This window comes from Camelus dromedarius, chromosome 17, assembly GCF_036321535.1.
Source record: "Camelus dromedarius isolate mCamDro1 chromosome 17, mCamDro1.pat, whole genome shotgun sequence".
Classification (NCBI taxonomy): Eukaryota; Metazoa; Chordata; class Mammalia; order Artiodactyla; family Camelidae; genus Camelus; species Camelus dromedarius.
Window position 1 is genome coordinate 36,195,816 of NC_087452.1, and position 16,914 is coordinate 36,212,729.

Sequence of the window (16,914 nt, forward strand, 5' to 3'; positions counted from 1 at the left end):
ACGTAGATGAATGGAGCAAAATTGAGAATGTAGGAGTAGACTCACTAATCTACCCAACTGCTTTTTGACAAGGGCGTGGTGCTGTTCAACAGAAGAACAAGATAGCCTTTTCAACAAATGGTGCAGGAGCAATTAATTATCCATAGGCGGAAAATAAAAAATATATGTAAATATTATAAAACCTAAACTTCATATCTTATACAAAAACTAACTCAAATTTAACACAGACTTAATTGTAAAATGTAAAACTATAAAATAACACAGACTTAATTGTAAAATGTAAAACTATAAAATTTTAGGAGATAAAAAGGACAAATCTTTGGGATCTAGAATTTGGCAGAGTTCTTAGACTTGATGCCAAAAATACCATCTGTAAAAAGAAAAATTGATAAATTTGGCTTCATCAAAATTAAAAACCTCTCTCTGTGAAAGACTATTAAGCAGATGAAAACACATGCTACAGACTGAGACAAAACATTTGTAAACAACATAGCCAATAAAATATTTGTATCTAAAATATAAAGCACTTTCAAAGTTCAAAGAAAAAAAAATCTGATTAAAAAATGGGCTAAGACACAAACAGACATTTCACTGAAGAGGACATACAGATGGCAGCTAAGCACATGATGACATGTTCAGTATCATTAGCCATTGGGAAAATGCAAATTAAAACTACCATGAGATACTACTACACACCTGTCAGAATGACTGAAATAAAAAATAGTGATAAACCAAATGCTGGCGAGGACAGGGAGAAACCAAACCACTTATATGTTGCTGTTGGGTATATAAAATATAGAGCCACTCCGGAAAAAGAGTGTGGCAGTTTCTTATAAAACTAAAAACACATGCTTACAGTACAACCCAGCAATCATATTTTTGGACAATTTATCTCAAAAAAAAGTTAAAAATTTTAAATTGAAATGTAGCATGTTTATGTACATGTGAATGTAGCATGTAAAATGCCTAAAGGACACTAGTCTTAGGTTTTTGCATATATATACCCATGTAACCCCCACTCAGTATACATAGGGTATCCATAGAACTAATCACTGTTTTGTTTCTCACTATAGATTAGTTTTGACTGTTCTTGGATTCAGTATAAGTGGAGTCACACTGTCTGTAGTAGTAGTAGAAGACTGTTCTTTTATATTGTTGTATACTGTTTCATGCATGACAATACCACAATTTACCCATTTTATTATTGATAGGAATTTGGGATTTTTAGCTTGAGACTATTATGAATAAATTTACTAGCAGATTTACTAGCATAAGATTCTTACGCATATCTTTTGGGTTCATATATACTTTCTCTTGGATAGAATTTCTGAGTTTCTAAGTGATTGTACCAATTTATGATTCCACCAGCAGTGTATGAGAGTTCTAGTTGATCTACATTTCCCCTGACATTTGGTATTATTTGTTCTTACCAATTTTTCTTTTTTCTTTTTCACTTTAGCTATTCTGGTTGGTATGTGCTGCTGTCTCATTGTGGTTTTAATTTGCACATCTCACATGACTAGTGAAATTGATCACCTTTTCTAGTATGTATTGGTCGTTTGGATATCACCTTCTGTGCTGTGCTTAATCAAATTTTTCGCCTATCTAAAAATAACTAGGTTGTCATTTTCGTATTGACTTATAGGAGTTTTTAATCTTTTCTGTGTATGAGTCCCTTATCCAAGAGAGGTATCTCTGACCTATTTCTGGCTATAGACACTTCTGCTTTTTTCTACCCAGCTCCTGGCATCCCCAGTCGTTCTTGATGGTGATTCTATTTGCAAACATCTCTAGGCTTAAGTTTCCGACCATTCTCCAGTACCTCCATCAGTGTCTCAGACTTGCCCCAGCACAGTGCCTGCCCCTGCCCGGATTCTAGGCCAGCCATAGGATACAAAATGTCTTTCTCATTTATCCCTTCACCTCTCATTCCTTTCTCAGGAGCAGGAAGATTTCTCATTCCCTGGAACTGAGGCAGGATGAAAAGGGGAAATAAATTATTGAAGCAGATACACAACAGTATCATTCTGAATAAAAAAATATCAAGCTATAGTCTCACCTGTGGTCACACACACACACACATAAAGGCATCAAACTGAATGAACAAGTTTTCATATCAGCCACCTCTTACGCATACAGCTCAGTGCTGGGCACTGTAGAAAACGTGCAAAGAGGGGCTGGCCATGGGTTCAGCAGCCAAGAAGCTGACAGTCGAGTTGGAGGGAAAATACGTAATACAGGTTACATGATATAATAAAATAGTGCATCTTAGTGTATAAATAAATTCAGAAACAAAGAGTTTTAAAACTGGGCCTTCAAGATCATAAGTGCTAATTCAGGCTGGCTCTGGAGGGGAAGTTTTTAGAGCTCTTCCTTGAGATACTTCCTCCTTCCCCTTTTCAGCATGAGAGCAGGAGGAAGGGGCTTCTTGGACAGCTTTTCTGCACATAGGAGACACTCAAGGCATGTTTGCCAGTTTGATTGAGGCTTGGGTTGAAAAAATAGATAGCTACATAGCTCCTATCAGCTGAATACCTACCAAGTGCGAGGCACATCATAAATCACATTTAATTCTTGCAACAATTCTGAGAAGGATGTAGTATTGTCCCTGTTTTACAGATGGGGAAACTGAGGCTCAAGCACATGGTAAAGAAAAAACATGGCATCTGATGAAGCCATGATTCAAACCCAGGTCTGATGTGCTGGGATGATTGTTGCTCACTGTGAGACACTGCCATTGCCTGTTACTTGGACAAAGGGAGGGGAACAGTGGGCCTGGCCATTTATGAGGTCAAAGGTTAAACCCAGGCCCTGGGGTACCAGATCTCTGAGGCAGGGCCCAGAAGAAGGAGCAGACCCTTCAAGGGAGGCTTAAGGCTGCCTGATTGGGGGCTTTGGATGACAGGGCAGCAGTGAGAGGGAAACAAATTAGATAAGAGAAAGTAACACAACCAGGCTTTGTCAGTCCTCTAACCCATAACATCCCAGATTATAATGCTCAGTCTCTCATGTGCCCAATTTGGCCGGACGTCCATCTGTCCTTGTGAAATCCCTATCCCCTTACCTCCACCTTGCCCATCCAGGAATGCCCTGGCCATGCCACACCCTTGGGCCATGGGGAGTGGAGCTTTGGCTGCTGTGCTGATTTGAACTGGTGGTGGCATGTGGCATGTGGTGCCTGCTTCTTCTTGTGTCACTGTTCCAAAACAAGAATTCAGATACTGGCCTTTTGATCTGGAGACTTCCAAACCCCATCCCCCAGAGGGTGGGACAGCCTGGGAGGCCCTGACTATCTGGACACTCTCAGTCCCAGGAGGAAACTGCAGTGTTAGGCCCTGGAGGAAGGCTTTGCCAGGGTCCAAGGTCTCATTAGGGAGGACCAGATCATGGCCCTTCAAATGTGGAGCCATGGTCCTTTCTACCCTGTGCACAACTCCAGGAGGGGCAGCCGCCTGACTCTGTCTTTTCTTCATGTGGGAATTTGTTTAGCAATCAGACCCTCAGTGGGCTCTACTGACAGACCTTCCCCTTTGAGCTTGTGGGAGAAGGATCGGAGCTCTTTGTCCCTCTCAAGTGTCCTGTTTAAACAAGACCACTGAAAACTAAAACCCCAAAGTTAGGAGGCTCATTTGGCCTCAAGTTTATCCAGCCTGTTGGAGGCCCCAAAATGACCCATGTTTGTAAAGGCCTTTGTAGGGTCCTTTGTAGGGTCCCCTGTAGAGAGACATCATGGAACAGGCATGGATGGAAGCATCAGAAAGAGGAAAGGATGCTCAAATAGGAATTAAAGATGGGAAAGGAGCACTGTCTGCACAGCAGTGACGAGGGGAAGTGCTGGAGGAGAGAGTAGGGGCACTCAGTGATGGTGGGCGTGCACAAAAGGAGGAAATGCTGGGAGAGTTAAACACAGGACAGAGGAGGCCGGTCAGAAGCCACAGACGATGCATCGCTTCGTGGATGCACCCCCTTGTCTTCAGTGGCCTTGGGTGGGTCTGGTCTAAAAGGGTAAAAGGACAGAAGATTATCAGATAAAACTTTGAGCATGCATTTCAATGACAGAGAAACTGCCAGAGGGTTCTTGGCAGGGAGTAAACATCAAAAATGAAGGCCAAAAAACAGAACAACATACCACCACCCTACCCCCCCTCAAAAGAAAAAAAAAGAAACCCACAAAGTGAAAAGGAAGACTGTAACGAGACTGAAAAGTCAAGAAAAGGGAAGTAGGAAATGGGTACAAGATGCCGGGCCCAAGGCACAAACCCGTGGTTTGCACTTCTGTTTGTGTGGCATGAACCAGAGGCCACCCACGATGGCAGTGGGGCAAGGCCTGCACCTCCCTCCATGAAGAGAACTGGGCTGGTGGTCGTCTTGTGAGCTGGTGCATCTTGAACGTGAGGAAGTTACTTACAAATAGGGAATTGAGCCCCAGCTAGCTGTGCAAAGGGCGGGCATTTAAATTAAAACTAATTTCTGCCCAAACCAAAAGTTTGTGGGCTCAGATGCAAAATCTGTTATGTTATCAGATCCCTTTTGCCCTTGCAGATTTAAGATTAGAGAGATGCACACATTACCTGTACATTCATGGCCTGTAGGTAGCAGAAGTGTGCTGGTAAATGTTTAACAATCCACAAGGAAAAAATTCAAAAAGTCACTGATATGTAGTGTTTGCTCATACCCAATTTCCCTGGTGTAAAGACTGTCTCCATGGCTGAGTTCAAGCCACCGATTTAACATCACTGAGGGTGGAGTTGGGCACCCTGAGTATACTGCAGTGTTAAATAAGGGTAATATTGAGTTGCCCTTATGTGCTACCTGCTCTATGTGCATCATTTTATTCATGTTCATGAGGAAAGTGAGGCTCAGAAAAATAGTTAATTTACCCTGGGTCATTAAGGTGGAACTGATTGGTGGAAATTAGAGTTTAAAATAAATTAAAATTGGTCTGCCCTAGATCAGTGGTTTTCAGTCTCAGGGATTTTTATCCTCTATGTATAATTGCAGACACCAAAGAGTTTTTGTCCACAAAAGTGGATGACTGTTATTTACTGTAGTAGAAATTAAAACTGAAAACTTAAAAAAAAATCAGTATTTCACTTAAATTACCATAATAAAACTGCTACATATTACCATAAATAACGCTTTCAAAAAACAGTATTTTACAAAATGAAAACATTTTAGTGAGAAAAGCGGCTGGATCCCCACAGCTACTTCTGCATCCAGTCTGCCGTGATGTGTTTGTTGCTTTGGTTAAAATCTACGAAGGAAAACCAGCCTTCACACAGATACATAATTGGTAAAAGGAAGACAATAGGGACCCCTTGGATAGGTTTTGGGGACCGCCAGGAGTTCTTGGACCACATTTGAAGAATTGCTAGGCAGATAATAGTTGTACTTGGAACAAAAGCCAAATGATACGAAATAACACACGGTGAAAAATAAGATCATCTTTTCCCCCAGCCACCCAGTTCTCCCACCAGATACCACAAATGTTAGTGGTTCATTGTGCCTCCTTCCGTAGACACGGCACCTTCACAACCAGCAAGCAGCACCTCCCCAGTTCACCTGCCTGCAGCATCCTGCACATGACACACAGTCTTTGCCCCCCTCACTCCAGCCTGCAGGTGTTTTGTACCAACACAGAAAGTTACACAGTATTCCCTGAGGCCTTAACTAGTCCCCAAGTCCCTACAATGCAGGGAACATCCTTGTAACCTATTATCTTCCACCACATGTGTAAATGTTTGTAAGATAATTCCTAGAAGTGGAGTTGGAACCAAAGCTGCACACACTTGAAGTTCTGTTAGACAGGGCCAAATGGCCCACTTACTCTACTCCCACCACAACAGGTAGGCCTGACTTCCTCCACAGCCTCACTAACTCAGCGTAGGAACCAGATGTGAGGTCAGGGGTCTGCCTCCAGGACCAGGGCGTCTCCATTAAGCCCAGATAGATGGCAGCCCAGTGAGTGAGCGCTGTCCATCCAACAACCCATCAACGAATGTGTGCTGAACATCTACATTCTGAAAGGTGCTGGGGTGTGCCAGGCTGTTTGTTCACCCATCTCCTGCTCCTGGTCCTCTGTCTATTCCTTGGACAGACTTCAGCTCATCTCTCTAGTCTCAGATTAAGTGTCGCTGTCTCTGCAGAGCACTTTGGATCACACCCACCTTCCTCTGGGCATCTCTTGAAACCAAGCAGTTTTCTATCCCACTAGACCGTGACCTTCTAGACCAGGGTGTCTCACACTGTGATGTGCAAACAAAACCCTGAAGGAGTTAATTTTAAAAAAGCAGATTCTCCTTCAGTGGGCCTGTGGTAGGGCTTGAGAGTCCGCATTTCTGATAAATGCTCAGGTCTTACCACTACACTTTAAGTGACAAGGATCTAACACTGATTCTCAAACTCCAGCACAAAACAAGAAGCACCTGGAGGGCTTGTTCAACCAACAGTCTCCCCTGGAGACTCCAATTCTGCAGGTCTGGGGGTGGCGCCTGAGAATCTTTGTTTCCACCAAGATCCCAGATGTTGCTGAGGCGGCCCACAGGCCTCACCTTGAGTCAACACTAGTTCCAGGCCTTGCCTAGCTCATCTTTGAGACCCCTTAACTGATGGAGAAAGTGGGCATTTCATAGACATGTGATGATGAGATGCAAACGAACAAACACCAGCAGAGCCAACCGTGTCATTTAAAGCTTTCGGACTAGATAGAGGAGGTAACAGATACATACATGTGATGGTCTGCAGCTTAAGTTTGAAGTTCAAAGGATCATTATCAACCTCTTCATTACTCCATGCCTTCCCACCAGGCTCAGCCCACAATGAGCCACTACTCAGTTCTTGCAGGTGCTCAGTTCGCAGAATGGCCACGGTCTGCTTAGCAGCCCTTGGCACCAGCTTTCGTGGGCTCTGTGGCCACGTCCTGGGCTCTCTACCAGCAGGAACCAAGGCCAGAGACCTATTTGAGCAGACTGTGGAGAGAGGAAGGAGGCTGGGAGGAGATAACATGCTCTCCCTTTGTTCATTACCTCTCAAATCCTGCCCCCAAGTGTCTGCTTCCTGCTAAGCATCTCCCTGAAGCAGAAGAACCACAAAGAGGAGCTCACCCCCATGTCACTATTGCCCAGTCCCTGCCCCAGGACACCAGGTGGAAGGGCTATCTCCCAGTTTCACTGTAGAGAATCCACTTCCCAAGTGGCTGTTTTCTCCCAGAACAGGTTAGAGCTTCCTTGTTCCTAAAAACTGAAAAGGAAGAGGCAGCTCTTTTTTCTGTTAGATGTCATGGTGCCTGGGTGAGCTCAGCCATCTCATGGCCATGAGCAGAGCTGGTCATGTGTGTTAGAAAGCTGGAAAGAGCCCTGGGTCCCGGATGAAGCTATAGAGCTGCTATTAACCAACCATGTAGCCATCCCGCCCCTGAACTTCTTGTGATTTATCGATTCAAAAGGCTTATGCAGCCCCTGCTATGTGGGGATACCACAATGAACAGAAGAGGGAGCATTCCAGCCTTCAGGAAGCTGGCATTACATTGGAGGAAAACAGTGGACAATAACTAGTTGTGAAAAAATACATACATACATATATATTAGTTGGTGATAAGTAAATCAGGGAAAGGGATCATAGATGACTGGGGTGGGGAGGGGGAGGACTTTCAGTTTTAAATAAGATGGTTAGAGGATACCTCCTGAGAAAGTGACGCTCACTGAAAGTAACCAATGCATACCCTGCCCTCTCACCACACACACATTCCAACCCTTCAGTTGCTTCACAAGTTCCAGTAACGCCCCTTTACCATCCACTTCCCACCCCTCCCTGCTGAACTCCTCCCACCCCACCACCCAGTGCCCTTGGCACAGACCTTCCCAAGGAGAAGTGCAGCTGAGAGCAGAGAAAAACCTTCTGAGAACGTGGCCTTCCAGAACTGGCCACTGTGGGGTGCCGTGGCCATTGACGGACATCTGACCATAAAAAAAGAAGAACGTTGTCCCCTTCTTGTTGTTCTGAAAGACTGAGAACTCGGAATCCTATTTCCATCATCACATAGGGAGCTGAGAACATCTTATTCAATCATGAACTTGAATTTTGAATTCATAAAGACTCTAAGAGCTCCAGACACAAAGATTGTTTGACACAGTCCCGTGAAACCAGAGTAAGCGTCACTTGTCTTTTCTGTCTTTTCAGTTGTTGTTGAGGGCACTGTTGTTTGCACACAGCCAGGTGGGACTGTAGTCCTTCTCCCATTGCGGGATATGACTTCTTTTCCTGTCTGTCTCGAATGTCGGGGATTCTTCAAGGGCAAGGCAAATGTCTAAGTAACCCACTGATGTATCTGTAAGGCAGTGGATTGTATAGAGATACTGAGGCTGACTGGATTTATATCTCAGTACTTAGATGTAAATTAGGGTGGGTTTTTAAAAATTTGTTTTTGGCTTTTGGGGGTTTACTCAAAACGATGCTTTCTTGAACACTTGATTGTTGGTGACTCATTAAGAAGTTCAGACTAGTATTAAAAGACAAGAGGCACTTTCTGTGGAAAGCTATTCAAGTGGAAATTAGTTGCCAAATTTCCCCACGTAAACAAAACCCAAATGAGGTGTAAGAAGATATTGTAGCAAGGGGGAAACTAGTAATTAGAAGAAACTTTGCAGATGAAAAGATGATTTGATACTGAACCAGTTTCTTAAGAAGACTAGAACCAAGGATGCTCAAAATCAGGACTGCAGGCTACCTTTGGAGGAGATGGAATTTCACCTACCTGAAGGCAGGGAGCTGGCCAGCTGACTTTTTGCGAAGCATCCATTCTGTTCTAACAAAGAGGCAGGTCAGGATTTCATTCTGAAGATAGAGGGGTATGGGGACTACTTGGAGGTATCTCCTTCAAGTGCTCCCCATAAAATCTAGAGGGTCCCAGACTTTCAGAGTTAGAAATTCCCAGAAGTCTGCATAGCCTGCCACCAGGCTTTGTGCCACTCACTGACTCTTTAGTCCTGACTCTGGCCCCCAGGACAACTCTAGGCTGTGCAGACTGCGGGGCATTGATGTTTTGTTTAACAGTGTTTAACAGCTGACTCTCATGAAAAAACTACCCTGAGTTCTAGTGTTTCTGATTTCCATGTGAAAATATTCCCATCATGGTTGATTTCAAGCTATCAACGTGCTGAATGGGGAGTTGGGAAGAGATACATTGGCTCTTAATGAATTAGCGAAAGCCAGCTCCCGCACGCCACCAGGCCTGGGAATCTTCTACTGTTGCAGAGTGCCCTTTCTCTCCTCAGAGACTTTCAAGTCCCGGGCTAAAGGACGCTAGCACAGGAAGGCTCCAGGCTCCGGGGCTACGGCTGACTGTTGTTGCAGTGACCCTAGGACAGACTTCTGTAGCTGGCTGCCTGCCCCCCTTTGCCAGTATCCCCCAGCCTTGCACTGCTTATTCTTTGTGCTGCCCGTTACTAACACCGTAACCTGCCGGCCCACCCAAAAGTGCTGACGGCCAAGGCGAGCTGTCAGCACTGGCAGTGGCAGCAGAAATCAGAAATTGCCGACACAGCTTGTTTAGCGACTGACAGCCTGGGTGTCTCCAGAAGGAGGCTTGATCGGCTGTACGCGAGTGCAGAGATGGAGGCGTGAGCCACGGGGATGGATCTGATGGGAAATGACAGTCCCCCCAAGTCACGGTGCCCAACAGCGCCATGTGCCTTCATCTCCACCTACCACTGCGGTAATGTGCGTTTTGCAGGCAGGAAACATTCATCAAGCAGTGTAGCAGGAAGAGCACTGGAGGCTCCAGATTCAAGACAGGAATTATGCTGTAGGTACCACTTACCTTATGGATCGCTGTTTAGGCCAAATCAATTCAAATTGGTGGCAACATTTTAGAAATTTCAAACTGTAGTGCAAATGGGTGGGACAGTCAGTGTCCATCACCATCAAGCAGAATTCATCTTCCAGATTAAGTACAGAGAGACCTGGCCAGGGGACAAGGGGAGTGGAGTACATCGGCCAGAATAGGATTGATGCCTGGGACATTCCTGGTGGTGCCACACCTCAGAAAGGGGCCCCTGCAGGGAAGGAAATCCCCTAATATTTACTGAAGGCCCGATAATTTCCAGGGGATGGCTTTTCTCAGACATTGTCTTACAGTAGCCCTGCAAGGTAAGGTTTACTTTCCCACCTTACAGATGAGGGACTGAGGCTCAGAGAGGTCAGTTACCTTATCCAAGGTCACAACAGCTGGTAGGTTACACTAAAATCGTTCTCCCTTTGGGGATGCATCTTCAATAAGTGATTGGAAAGGATTGGAAAGGATTGGAAAGGAGAGCTAAAAAGCAGGGCCTGGGGGAACGTGCTACAAAGGGCAAGCTATCTATTGGTTTTTTGGTTTTGGTTTTGTTTTGTTTTGAAGCACCTCTGGGGAAAAATATCTAAAACTTTTTTCAGCAGAATTACAGACTCTGCCTGGTCACAGTGCCACACTTCCTGTCTTAAGACTGTTCTGAGCCCTTCCTCCTCTAAACCCCTCTTCTCCTTACCAGGTCTCCCCACTCCTCCCAGCCTGTGCTTGCCTTTGAGTCCTCTTCAAGGCTGTCACAGGAGGTCTGCAGAGTTGCCTGTGTAATTACAGAGGACAGTGGGGTGTGGGCCAGGCTGAGTCCATTGTAGTTCCCTCAGTGTCCTCATCTACAAAGGGATGGGGTTGGCCTTCTAGGGTTTCATTGTGGCAGCACTATTGGTGTTTGTTGTAGGGTAATTCTTGCATTGCAGGACATCCTTGTCCCTGCCTGCCAAATGACAGTAGTGTCCCCCAGTCTTTGTGGCAATCAAAATGTATATATACATTTTCATGTGCCCCCAGGGCACTGTGTCAGCCCTGGCTGAGAATCTTTTAACCCCAAAAGTCTTGAAGATCCATTTGTAAGTTTTTGACTCTCAGCTAGGACTATTTTCCCTCCCAGCATTCTTCTGGGGCCCCCCACAGTGCATCATCCATGCTCTGTGATTGGGGGAAAGGGAGCAAGTCGTGTCAGGAATGGGCATGAGAGTGGACACACCTGGGTTTGAGCTCCAGGTTTTGTTCTAACCAGCCCAGTGTCCTAACCATTCCCAGTTTATGTGTCATCACCTCTAAAATGGTAAACAATAATGGTACCCCATCAAGGCTGGTAACACTAAGTCCAGTGCCAAGTCCACAGCAAGCACTCAGGAAGCATTGGTCAAGAGTAGTGTGGTGAGGCCTCCCTTTGTCTGTGCTCTCCATCCACTTGACTTTTCCTTCACAACACCCATTGCCAAAGCAGCTGAATTACTGATGTGCGCACACCTTTGTTTGTTGCCCAAACCCCCGATTAGCCAACGGGTTGCATGAGGGCAGGGAGAACCTGGGCCTCCTTTGCTCAGCGTTGCTTCTCGGGGCACAATACACAGTAGGCACTCAGTAAACACTTGTCAAGTGCTTGGAGACATATAATCACTGCCTTGTTTTTTTTTTTTTTTTTAACATTTTTTATTGATTTATAATCATTTTACAATGTTGTGTCAAATTCCAGTGTTCAGCACAATTTTTCAGTTATTCATGGACATATACACACTCATTGTCACATTTTTTTCTCTGTGAGTTATCATAACATTCTGTGTATATTTCCCTGTGCTATATGGTGTAGTCTATTCTACAATTTTGAAATCCCAGTCTATCCCTTCCCACCCTCCACCCCCCTGGTAACCACAAGTCTGTATTCTCTGTCTGTGAGTCTATTTCTGTCCTTTATTTACGCTTTGTTTTTGTTTGTTTGTTTTTGTTTTTGTTTTTTAGATTCCACATATGAGCGATCTCATATGGTATTTTTCTTTCTCTTTCTGGCTTACTTCACTTAGAATGACATTCTCCAGGAGCATCCATGTTGCTGCAAATGGCATTATGTTGTCAGTTTTTATGGCTGAGTAGTATTCCATTGTATAAATATACCACATCTTCTTTATCCAGTCACCTGTTGATGGACATTTAGGCTGTTTCCATGTTTTGGCTATTGTAAATAGTGCTGCTATGAACATTGGGGTGCAGGTGTCATCCTGAAGTAGATTTCCTTCTGGATGCAAGCCCAGGAGTGGGATGACTGGGTCATATGGTAAGTCTATTCCTAGTCTTTTGAGGAATCTCCACACTGTTTTCCATAGTGGCTGCACCAAACTGCATTCCCACCAGCAGTGTAGGAGGGTTCCCCTTTCTCCACAGCCTCTCCAGCATTTTTCATTTGTGGATTTTTGAATGACGGCCATTCTGACTGGTGTGAGGTGATACCTCATTGTAGTTTTGATTTGCATTTCTCTGATAATTAGTGATATTGAGCATTTTTTCATGTGCTTTTTGATCACTGCCTTGTTTTTGTTGTCCAGAACCCCCTGCCTTTAACAGCAAAGTAAATACAGAAACTGTTTCCCTTGACCAGTGGGAGAAGCCAGGATGGAAATTTCAGCCACTCCAAAGGACTATGACATGACCACAGAATATGACTATGGGGGCTCAACCCCCTGCCAGAAGACAGAGGCAAGGGCCTTCGGGGCCCAGCTGCTGCCTCCCTTGTACTCCCTGGTATTTGTCATTGGCCTGATTGGCAACATCCTAGTGGTCCTAGTTCTCATGCAATACAAGAGGCTCAGAAGCATGACCAGCATCTACCTCCTCAACCTGGCCATTTCTGACCTGATCTTCCTCTTCACACTGCCCTTCTGGATTGACTACAAGCTGAAGGATGACTGGATTTTTGGGGATCACATGTGTAAGTTGCTCTCTGGGCTCTATTTCATTGGCTTGTACAGTGAGATCTTCTTCATCATCCTGCTCACCATTGACAGGTACCTGGCTGTTGTCCATGCAGTCTTTGCCCTGCGGGCTCGGACTGTCACCTTTGGTATCATCACCAGCATTGTCATCTGGGTCCTGGCTATCTTGGCTTCTGTCCCAGGATTTCACTTTTCCAAGACCCAGTGGGAGTTCACTCACTATACCTGCAGTCTTCATTTTCCTCATGAAAGCTTAAGAAAGTGGAAACAGTTCCAGGCTCTAAAATTGAACATCTTGGGGCTGGTGTTACCTCTGTTGGTGATGATCGTCTGCTACACAGGGATTATAAAGATTCTGCTCAGACGACCAAATGAGAAGAAGTCCAAAGCTGTGCGTCTGATTTTTCTCATCATGATCATCTTCTTTCTCTTTTGGACCCCCTACAACCTGACTGTGTTTGTTTCTGCTTTCCAAGACTCCCTGTTCACCCATGAGTGTGAGCAGAGCAGACAGCTGGACCTGGCCATACAAGTGACAGAGGTGATTGCCTATACCCACTGTTGTGTCAACCCCGTGATCTACGTCTTTGTTGGTGAGAGATTCCGCAAGTATCTACGTCAGTTGTTCCATAGAGCAGTGGCTGTGGCCCTGGCTAAATGGCTCCCCTTTCTCTCCACTGAGAGGCTGGAGAGGGTCAGCTCCATGTCCCCCTCCACAGGGGAGCATGAACTCTCTAATGGGTTCTGACTCAGCCCCCTGGAGGCTGATCCAGGACCCAGGAAGAGTAACCTGCCAGCCATGCTGGCTGGAGAGGAGACGGCTTGTCCCTCCTGGCTGGATTCTGACGCCTGACACACCGTGGAGTGGTTGCCACACGGGGCTGAAGGAGCTTCATGGCAGTATAGACTGTATCACCTCTGGGGCTTGAGTTTCCCCCGGTCGTCTCTGGTAAAAGGAGATCAATGAATGAAATGGTACATTGCAGAACAGTGGGACAAAAGATGACAGAGAAGGTCTTGGTCCCAACATACTTACAGACTTGTGAACAGTAACATTTGTAAGCCAAGCCGCTGAGCATCCACCACCGCTGCCCCCATCAGCAATGACTTGGAAATAGTGATTTTCATAGTTAACCCCACTCTGGGCCCAGAGCCTGTCAGTTGCCAGCAGCCACCTCCACCCACCCTGCCACCCACCCACCTCACCCCCATTGCAGACTGTAGCATCTTAGACACCCGGAGAAAACTAGAACTCATGATGGAAGAACTTGAGACCTGATGGGAAATAGGACTGGGGAACTGCTAATGGCCGTGGAACTGAGAAAACCCTTAGAGACAATCTTTATATTTATTAATCCAACGGTTCAGGCAGTGGGCTAGACACAGACCTAATGTATCAAATGTAGTACTTCTTGAAATAACCGTACAGGGAATGATGTCATTATTTCCTTTTACCATTCATTTCTTCCTAGATATTTTTCAGAATCTCCCTTCCCTGAAAGTTGAGGAGCAGGGCAGTTAATTCTGACAGCTTTGTTGAGGAATTTGCTAACGGGCAAAAGGAGATTGGGCTGGTTTTCCTCCTCTGGTTCTCCATCCAGTCCTTCTGGCTTTATGGATCAGAGGCTGGCTGCCACCTTGGACCCACCACTAGGACCATGACCCGGTGTGCAAGCTGACGGGGTTTGAGGCCAGGAGGGGGGTCAACATCTACCAGGAAGGGTGGGCACTCTGCCGATGCCAGAGTTTGAGGGGCCCTTAAGTCAAACTCATTTATCCCAAAGATCCTTAACACTTCAGCTCTCACCAAGAACCTCCTGTCCATCGTGTCTTTCTTCCTCTTTGCCTCAGATGTATATTTCCTTAAAAATGATGTTCTTAATAACAAAAATTCTTTTCGAGAAAAGCTTAAAAACACAAAGGGGAAAAAAAAAATGAACATTTGACTCACCCATAATCCCACTACCTAAGGACAACCACTGTCCATTCGTAGATGTATTTTTCTTTTAGTATGTTTTTCTCCTGTACATATGTATGTTTATAACCGAGGTAGACTTCAGCTGTACTCACTCACTCTCCTGCTGTTGTTGTCTTAAGTAACGGTATGTTGGGGTCACTTTCCCAGGTCAATAAATCATTTCAAACCATTGGTGTTAGTGCCTGCACTGAATTCTGCCTCAGGAACGCACCCTAATTTATTCCTCCATTTCCCCGTTGAATCCCTGCACAAATCAGTTCAGTCCAGCAACGGTGACCGAGGAGCTGCTTCGTTCAAAGCGAGCTCTCTGAGCCCTGGGAGACGTGGATGCAGGAGAGAAACTGTTCTCACAGAGCCCTCAGCTGGGTGCAGTGGCAGGTGCAGGACCCACCCGAGCCCAGGCTGGGCGGGCGGATCTGCCATCGAGCCTGTGGTGCCAGGGCAGCAGCAGGGGAGGAAAGACTCCATCAGTAGGAAGCACCCTAAGCAAATGGGTGTCCCACCCTACAGCACAGTCACACCGTTGAGCTGGCCTCTCTCTTTTGGGCACTAGACTTTTGTGCTCTCACCAAGTCACCCTCTGCTTCAGTCAGGGAACTACTGGATGCTCCTGCTGTCTTTATGCAAAGAAGCTGGTGTCATGAAGGTTTAGGAAACTTCTGTCTGAGGAGGAAGAGGCCACATTACACTGGGCTTATGATTCCACACGGGAAATGTGGAAGCAAGGTGGATGTTAGCACTCCCTTGTAAACCGGCCAACCCTCTCTGCAGTGGGAAGAGAAGGGAGCTTGATGGAATCAAGAAACATTTGTCCACACTTGGGTAAAACACTGCTGCATCAAAATACAATATTTTATTCAGAACAATATCATAGGAATGTTTCACAACATCCTCCAATTCAATTTTTGAAATAATACTTATTTTTAAGCTTGTTACAAACGCAATCCACGTTCAGTGCAGAAAACTGGAAATAGGCAAAAAGCCCAAAGGAGAAAAATGGAAGCACCTGCAATTCCACTACGCAAACGTAGCCTCTCTCAGCACAGTCGTATCTTAGTGCATGTCCTTCCAGTATTGTTTTCTAAATGCACACACACACACTCACACACACACTCACACACATCCAGTCACACTGAACATGTTTGTGTGTAACCTCAGTAAGTTTGACACATAGAAAGCACTCAGGAAATGCTGACTGAATGGATGATTCTCTGAGCCTCCAATGTCTCTGTCTATAAAATGAGGCTAAGAGCAGTGTATACCCCATGGGGCTGTTCTCAGGGTTAAATGAGATAAAGGAAGGAAAGTGGGGCCATCTTTCCCTAACGCTATCAGATAAGGGATCGGACTCCCCCTGCCAGTGCCCCTCCTTGGTCACTCAGGACACCTCCCTCAAGCCCTTCCCACCTGCCTTCCTCCCATCATGTCCCCTCCCTGCTCCTGGTTCAAGGGGCTCCTGCCCCACCTCCTTGTAGTTGTTGTTCTTCCTGTATTCTCCTACCCATCCCTTCTAGAAGGATGGATGCATAGCACCAAGAGCTTCCATCTCCCCCCATCCAAACTCTCCTGTTGTCAGCCTTTTACCACATTTGCCTTAAATTCTTTATTCTCTTCCTCCCTCCCTCCTTCTCCCGAAGGACAGACACATTAGACCTAAAGATACTAGTTTGTTTCCGGAACCATCTGAGAGCAATTTGCAAACAGGATGTCACATCACCCTTTAGTACTTCAGAATGGTTTTATTAAGACAAAGCTGCATTCCACATAATCAAACAGGAAACTAACACTGACACAATATCATCATATAATTCACAGCCCTCTTTCCAGCTTTGCCCACTTTGCAAATAATGTCCTTTATCATCCCAACGATCCAGAATTATTTGTTTTACTTAGTCGCCAGGCCTTTCTAGTTTCACTCATTCAAAAACAATTCATCTGGCCTTTTGTGACTTCAGTATGGTTTAACACGGGTGCCAACTTGTCTCATGACTAAAGATGTTAAACTTTATCACTTGTTTTAGAAAATATCTACCAGGTTTCCCCACTGTAAAGTGTTGTGGACTTCTTAATTAATAAGTGACCATTATTAGTTGTCATTTTACTGTAAATTAAAAGCTTCTTTTCTCCCTCATGTCAGTATTGTTCATTTTTTTATTTATATCATCATG

At 45.2% G+C, this 16,914-nt stretch overlaps 3 protein-coding genes across 14 annotated transcripts in view; 2 read left to right on the plus strand and 1 right to left on the minus strand.

The window, feature by feature from the left end:
• The window catches only part of LOC105103464 (C-C chemokine receptor type 3), a 31,024-nt gene extending 24,096 nt beyond the window's left edge, over positions 1-6,928 (minus strand). Inside the window, exon 1 of the mRNA XM_064496618.1 lies at positions 6,729-6,928. The gene's annotated coding sequence lies outside the window, so the exon portion shown is untranslated. The remainder of the gene's footprint in view (positions 1-6,728) is intronic.
• Positions 6,929-8,062: 1,134 nt separating this feature from the next.
• LOC135323353 (C-C chemokine receptor type 1) lies at positions 8,063-14,915 on the plus strand. The gene is made up of 2 exons (XM_064496620.1): positions 8,063-8,146; positions 12,382-14,915. Exon 2 carries the CDS (start codon positions 12,449-12,451, stop codon positions 13,514-13,516), a length of 1,068 nt encoding a protein of 355 aa, XP_064352690.1. The 5' UTR covers positions 8,063-8,146; positions 12,382-12,448; the 3' UTR covers positions 13,517-14,915.
• The window catches only part of XCR1 (X-C motif chemokine receptor 1), a 76,928-nt gene continuing 68,076 nt past the window's right edge, over positions 8,063-16,914 (plus strand). For all 12 annotated transcript variants that reach the window (XM_064496625.1, XM_064496631.1, XM_064496622.1 and 9 more), the window contains exon 1: positions 8,063-8,146. The gene's annotated coding sequence lies outside the window, so the exon portion shown is untranslated. The remainder of the gene's footprint in view (positions 8,147-16,914) is intronic.

Coding starts and splice junctions, on each gene's coding strand:
- LOC135323353 (XM_064496620.1), top strand. CDS start 12,449: ATGGAAATTTCAGCCACTCCAAAGGACTATGACATGACCACAGAATAT.